We start from the raw sequence: 7,022 nt of genomic DNA, 5'->3' as shown, positions 1-7,022 counted from the left end.
CATTTGTATATTAACGCCAATTATTATGTTATGTACTCCTTTTTCAAACAAAGCTTATTATTTTTTTTAAGTAATAACTAAAGAAAAATAAATAATGATTAATTGCTTGCGATTTTGACTCAGATTAACACATTTTCAGGAATGTGTTAACCCCCCCCACACACACACACACACACACACACACACACACACACACCCGCCTGTGTTCTTAAGTATCCCTCTGGCGTCAGTTTCCACTAGTAACGGACGGGAATCGTAATGAGTGTCTCTGGCAGAATTACAGCCGATCGGAAGGGGGAGGCTCCCTCTGGCTGCTTGCAAACTGCTCCCGAGATGATGTAGTCTGCTTTAACCTGGTGTAGCAGCCGCCAGCCTGTTGGTTTTGTCGTGTGTCGCCCCAACGTTCTGCTATAGAAGAAGTTCAATGGCAGGTCGCCGGAGGAGAGCCACCGAGGGAGAGACCACCAGCCGCGCGGCCGCAAGGGCTGCTGCCATCGCCGATCAGTTGCACAGTGAATGTGGACTCCTACTGGAACTTTATGTGAGTATATTTTCCACCACCGCACTAAAAGCTGTGAGAAATGCCCTTGTGCCTTGGGATTGACGAGGGTTAACTTAAGACGAAATGAGCGATGGAGGTTGAATTGGAAAATGCATAAGCTGTGTGTCTGACCTCAGCGAATGTGTGTGTTTCACATGTTATAACGGTGTGTGTGTGTGTGTGTGTGTGTGTGTGTGTGTGTGTGTGTGTGTGTGTGTGTGTGTGTGTGTGTGTGTGTGTGTGTGTGTGTGTGTGTGTGTGTGTGTGTGGGGGGGGGGGGCATTATGTGTGCATTAAGCAGAGGAAAGGGATAGACCACAAGAAAAGAAGTAGAAAGTTATTGCATTGGTACCACAGGGGGTTGGAATGCTGTGTGTGTGTGTGTGTGTGTGTGTGTGTGTGTGTGTGTGTGTGTGTGTGTGTGTGTGTGTGTGTGTGTGTGTGTGTGTGTGTGTGTGTGTGTGTGTGTGTGTGTGTGTGTGTGTGTGTGTGTGTGTGTGTGTGCATGAAGCAGAGGGATGGAAAGAGGTGGGAGTTCATACTAGCACAAGCTTGTTAATTCATATAGGACTCTCTCTCTCTCTCTCTCTCTCTCTCTCTCTCTCTCTCTCTCTCTCTCTCTCTCTCTCTCTCTCTCTCTCTCTCTCTCTCCTACCCCCCCTTCACAAACCTGTGAGACTCTGCCAGTAGGTGGGTGTGGGCGTGTGTGCATGTGCTGGAATGTTTGTGTGTACCCCTGTTTATTAGAACTAGCTGGTTGCCAGCCAGCTCCCTGTTTCATCCTCTCTTTCATCATCCTCTACCTCGATGACTCCGGGGAGCGGCCCACAATAGCATTTAATCTGTTACCACGGTATCGGAGTGTCCATTCCGCCTGTTAACTTCCTGTCCGCACCCTGGTCGCTGGAGATTATGTCCCATGTTATACTGTACGTCACTGCACACCATAGCCTGGTCCAGGCACCAAACATACGTCTGGGAACGCTGTTTTAGGTTCCCTGTAGCTTTATTGACAGAAGACCGTGCATGCCTGGAGGCCTTATATTATGACTACAACCTGACCGATTAGAGTAGATCATCGTCATACCTCAGAGACCGCAAATGAAAGTCCACAACAGGATAGTGTGATGGAAAAAAATAAATAATCAGTTCCTGTTAATGTCTATTATTTAAACACAAATACATTATATTAGACATGGACAGACACTAGATTGTATGCAGCTTATACTTACTTGCTATTACTAATATATATAGTAATATAAAGTAAGTTTAAATATGTATACAACCCAGTGTCTGTCCATGTGTCCGTTTCGGTTAACTGGAGGGAGCTACACAATGCCTTTGTGTGTACATAACAGACATTATTATGTGTACACAAATACATTGTATTAGACATTGACCGACATTAAAGTCAGACTTGGGACTGAAATCCTTAAGACGAGTTTCCTACGTCTACCGGTTTAGTGTGAGTGGTGACCTTTCCTGGGATAACAGAAGATAATCCTCCCACAAAAAGGAATTCCCCTTTGTTTTGTCGGGTTTTGTCCTTCCAACTGTAGACGGCCTCTCCTCCTCACTCCTGTGGAGGCACGCTGATGAAATTAGGCACCGCTCTATCTGACTCACACTGGTACTAACTTGCACACAGGTCTAAACATCCAGCCTACAATGTAACACGCTCCCTGGGGAATTCATAAGGGCTCACTTCCTGACTCGCACCACACACTAACATCAATCCGTTTTGGTAATGACTCCAATCTCAGGGAACAGCTGACAATCCAGACGCTGTCTGAACGTGAAGGTGGTCAGTTGTTGGGAAGGCAGTGCAGTGATGGTGTATGTGGGAGGGGTCTTGGCTCGGTTCTCGTCGTGTCTGTGAGGTTTCGTCAGCGGGTCGCCATGACACTCCCGCTGGTCGACGATAGCCAACAGCAGACTTTTAGAGCTCACCACCACCACCACTACCTCTACCTCTACCACCACCACCATTAATACCACCTCGACCACCTCGACCATCAACAATACCACCAACATCACTAGCATCACCACCACCACTACCTATACAACAACAATCACAACCGCCACCATCATTACCACAACCAACATCACCACCACCACCATCATTACCACCACCAACATCACCACCACCACCACTACAACCACAATCACTACCACCACCACAACCACCATTTATATTTTCATTTAAAAGTTGTTATTGTTTTTCAGACATCAGACAAATAAATACTAATAATATAAATAAAACAATACATGAGACAACAATGAAAGGTTGTATCCGATATAGGATGTATGCCTTCATACCCTCTATATACCCCCATCTATCTTACTACTACCTATTTCTGGGCGTCTGCCGAGTGGCACCCCCTAGCGGTGACACGCAGAGACACGAACACTGCAACGCCCACCCCATTCCGTTCTCTGAATACCAACCGAAAACAAAGAACAAGTTGAGTGATCTTTGGCTTGATAACCAAAAGAACAGGTTAATAATAATTACTAGTACACTTATGGCTCAATGTCAATCCTCACAAGATGTGATTGGCCATGTCCTTAAAACCATCCCTGAAAAAGCACACCCTGGAATCGTGCAGAACCGTGTTTTAAATGTGCTTTACGTAGACGAGCAAAAAAAGGTTGTATCTACACAGTTTATTTTAATACAACAACTACTAGTCCAGAATGGCCATAGGGATAAAAGGTTAGTCCATTTTTTATTTTCACTTGTTGGTAATTGTTTTAGATGGCAAGACATCCCTGCGGATAACCTTACGTTCCCCTGTTTATTTCCTTCTCCTGTTTCGCATGTGTGACATGTTTTCCTTCCCTTGTGTGATCTCTCCCCTCCAGAGGAAGAAGGAGAGCCTTGGACCCGATCTGGTCCTGTCTGACCTGTTGCTGGTCTCTGTCCTGCCCGCCTCCTCCCAGCTGGAGGTCCAAGACCAGCTGGGGCGCATCATCTCCGCCCTGGATCAGTGTCACTGCCTGTTGGAGCGGGCCATCGCCCGGGAAGAGCAGGCTGTCGGGGTGACAGTGGTGGGGAAGGCTGAATACCAGAAGCAGAGGAAGACGGTGAAGGACAGGCTGGCGCTGCTTCTCGCCAGCACGCGGGGGGTCCTAAAGCGCTCCAGTGGAACTGCAGCTCTGACGACCACCACCAACTGTCAAGAGGTATGGTGGCAGTCTAACCGATTCTTAGGAGTTTCTATACATTTTATTTGAGTTTGTATTGGTTTTATATGAGTTTATATGTTTTGTACGAATACAAATATAAATACAGGGACAGGTAGCTGCATTCAATGTTAAAGGCTCTACAAACACAATGTTACCCTTAAGTATTTAGAGAACGTTATTATCAAAAGTTCATATATTTCTTACCATGTTGGTCCCCAGTTTGAAACTAATCCTAGCGGTGTAACTGAGGTGCTGCACCAGTTGAGCATCCCTCATACCGGCAATTAGCCAAGACACTATATATATGACAAGTATATATAATTATTTAACTTTTGCCATTCACACACATTATTAGGATATTAACATTACATAACAAAAACTCCTTGAGATTGACGTGCATGCACATATAGATTAAATAAGCGTCCAAACCTAGAACACCTTAGAGACGCACAACTACATACATATACCTACAAAAATCAAAACAAGAAAGTGATGTGTACCATCATGTTACATGTTCAAGTAACCATTGAACAATCGTGGGAGGGTTAGGCTTAATCCGGTTACGACTAATTATTTTTGCCTATGCAGTATTCAACACCCTGTGTTTAACAGGTGTGATTCAATAAGTGATACTTCCATTAAGAACAACAGCTGTTCCAGGGGAATATCCCGTGCCTAGAATTCTCCAGAAGTTACGTCTTTCCAAAATAAGGCTATTTTCGAGCAGGCCCAAAAGCTTGGCCCCCCCCCCCTGCCATCGCTTCTCAAGCATTGGTTGGTAGCATCGCTTTTAAAGACGCAGGCGGTCAGCAGGGCTCTAATCAAATTGTTCCCTTCAAAGGCCTCCTGCCCCTGTGACATCCAGAACCTATGTCTTCTCAGGCATCCTTGTCCGCTCTTGTGTTCGAGCCCCATGGTCCTTTGATATGTTGAGTTTATTCAAATTTACTTGTAGGTTATTTAGCAGACGCTTCTATCCAAAGTGACTTACAATAAGTACATTTTTCAGAGGGAAGAAAAACAATGTATCGCTGTCGGCACAGTTAGGCTGTTCATAGAACCAAGTGCCAAGCACTAACAATTGTTAGGTAAACTCCTTCCCTGTATGTAACAAAGCTAGCTAGGATAAGATGCTACACAATGCTAAGTACTATTTTCAAGTGCAAGGACGTACAACACACAAAAAGGGTGCACATTTAGTTCCATGAAGTATTATCAGACAAACAAGCATTAACTTTTTTGTTTGAGATGATTTGGGCCTGTTAACTCAACTGTACTATGGGCCGTTCTAAATCCTTGTGTTGGTTCCCCTCTGCGCTGGCAGCCGGACGGGTCCACGGTGCTGTTCGAGGTGAAGATGTGGATCTACCGGATCTACCGGGAGCTGGAATACTGGAGCAAGGCCACCATCACCCTCCTGCAGGCACCGGCCGGGCCGGCGTCCGTCCGCATGTCCACCAGGAGAAGGAGGAACATGCGATAAGGGAGGGAGGGAGGGAGAGGAGTGCAGAGGGTTGGAGAAAATGGAAAAGAGGAGAGTGTGTGTGTGTGTGTGTGTGTGTGTGTGTGTGTGTGTGTGTGTGTGTGTGTGTGTGTGTGTGTGTGTGTGTGTGTGTGTGTGTGTGTGTGTGTGTGTGTGTGTGTGTGTGTGTGTGTGTGTGTGTGTGTGTGTGTGTGCAGAGGATTGCCAGGGCAACAGAAAGGAGTTTTGTGAGGTTCTAATCAGGAGGAGGTGTTTTATCCCCTGGTGCAACAAGAGGAACAAAGAATGTGAAGACGACCCTAATCTTGAACTAAAACAGTCTGTGAAGAGTGAGCGAGAGCACGAATATAATTTGACACTTTAGGTGTATTGCTAGATAAAGTAGACAGCTTCAGAAGAAAAAGCAAAAATAGTACAAGGAAAACGGTCGTCCTGCACTTGAGAATCGTATAACATTAAATTGTCAGCATTAAATGCATAAAGTGATTTAATACACATTGTTGCTGGTTATGGTCACATGGTTATATACCTGAAGGCAGGCTATTTTGTTTGTTGTTTCCTTCTTTCTTATTCTTTCTTAATTTTTTATGGTTATTTTCATATTTCAAATGTCATGCTTTGGATGGGAGGAAAAGTCATTGGTCAAAATTATCGTAAATTGGCTTTCCATTCATTTGAGTGAAATGTATTTAATTGTTTTAATTTAATTTGGATAATTTAAGTTAATGTCATTCTGTAGGTCATTTTTTTAAGTAACTCACTAACATGGGGGACATGCTTTGTTACATCCAAAATTCCAATTTCGTTATAAAGGTAGGTCGTATCTTTGTGATTCATGTTTGAAAACTGGTTTAGCATTACTTGAACAACTCCGCCATCTAGTGGCATTTATTTCTTTGAAGGGGGCGTATGTAAAATAGCGCCATCTGCTGTTCGTAATGCACATTGCTTTATCTTTGTTCTAACGTTTATTTATATTTCTTCACTGTTTACTTACTAACGACCTTCCAAGGACCAAAGATACAAATCTACAATTATTGATTATTTAGAATAAATAAAGAATAGAATATATTGAACATAACGTGTAAATTGTGGTTAGATATGTTTTTATAATTTATGTGCCAGATACCTTGAATAGACTTGTTATAGATGTCCGTTGTATTTTTAACCCAGGAAAGCATTAGTTGGTTAAATTACACCAATGTTAATTAAAGAGAGATACGTCTTTACCCATTCCATAGTCTGGAAGAGCCAGCCTTGTTCAGGAGGAGTCACATTGATTCATGGTTCATATGAAGTAAGAGGGTGAGATTAACCATTCCAGAACAATTCCACCAAACGTTCCTTTTAGAAAATACACTTTCCCCTGTGGTTAAATAAGTGAGATACGGATAACCGGGAAAAAAAAAAAGTTGTCGTCTGTGATCACGCAGGAAGTGAGCTCATCCTACGCAACAATTTCAACTTCTCAAATTATTCCCACTTACTCCTATGCATTACCCAACTTCAATTGTATGTGAACATAGACCTTCATAGTTACAAAGGGTCTAAAGGCTTCACAGGCCCTCAATTAACCACAACCCCCTAAACCTGAGTTACTACCTTAATCACAGTTACAATGGGTCAAAGGGCTCCACAGGCCCTCAATTCCCCCCCCCCCCCCCCCCTCCCCAACACTAAGGAAGGTACAAGAGGGTAGAATCCCAGAAAAGATACGTGACCTAAAAGAAGAGCTCCTCTTTCCGGGACGGTCAGGGGTGCAATAGGTGCATTGTGACGCCAGCCCATCGCCATGGCGTGCCCTAAGCT

At 44.0% G+C, this 7,022-nt stretch overlaps 1 protein-coding gene across 1 annotated transcript; it reads left to right on the top strand.

The window, feature by feature from the left end:
* The first annotated feature begins 103 nt into the window (after window positions 1–103).
* Window positions 104–5,251, top strand: cntf (ciliary neurotrophic factor). Its single transcript, XM_056586018.1, has 3 exons — window positions 104–541; window positions 3,407–3,727; window positions 5,055–5,251. Exons 1-3 carry the CDS (start codon window positions 425–427, stop codon window positions 5,211–5,213), a joined length of 597 nt encoding a protein of 198 aa, XP_056441993.1. The 5' UTR covers window positions 104–424; the 3' UTR covers window positions 5,214–5,251.
* The last annotated feature ends 1,771 nt before the right edge of the window (window positions 5,252–7,022 follow it).

This window comes from Gadus chalcogrammus, chromosome 3 (genome assembly GCF_026213295.1).
Source record: "Gadus chalcogrammus isolate NIFS_2021 chromosome 3, NIFS_Gcha_1.0, whole genome shotgun sequence".
Taxonomy (NCBI): domain Eukaryota; kingdom Metazoa; phylum Chordata; class Actinopteri; order Gadiformes; family Gadidae; genus Gadus; species Gadus chalcogrammus.
This window is presented reverse-complemented; position numbering and strand designations above follow the sequence as displayed.

Bases quoted from the DNA above. Each gene is read 5' to 3' on its own strand.
- cntf (XM_056586018.1), top strand. From the start codon at position 425: ATGGCAGGTCGCCGGAGGAGAGCCACCGAGGGAGAGACCACCAGCCGC. The intron at 542-3,406 runs GTGAGTATATTT...TCTCCCCTCCAG, and splicing joins GACTCCTACTGGAACTTTAT to AGGAAGAAGGAGAGCCTTGG. The intron at 3,728-5,054 runs GTATGGTGGCAG...CTGCGCTGGCAG, and splicing joins CCACCACCAACTGTCAAGAG to CCGGACGGGTCCACGGTGCT.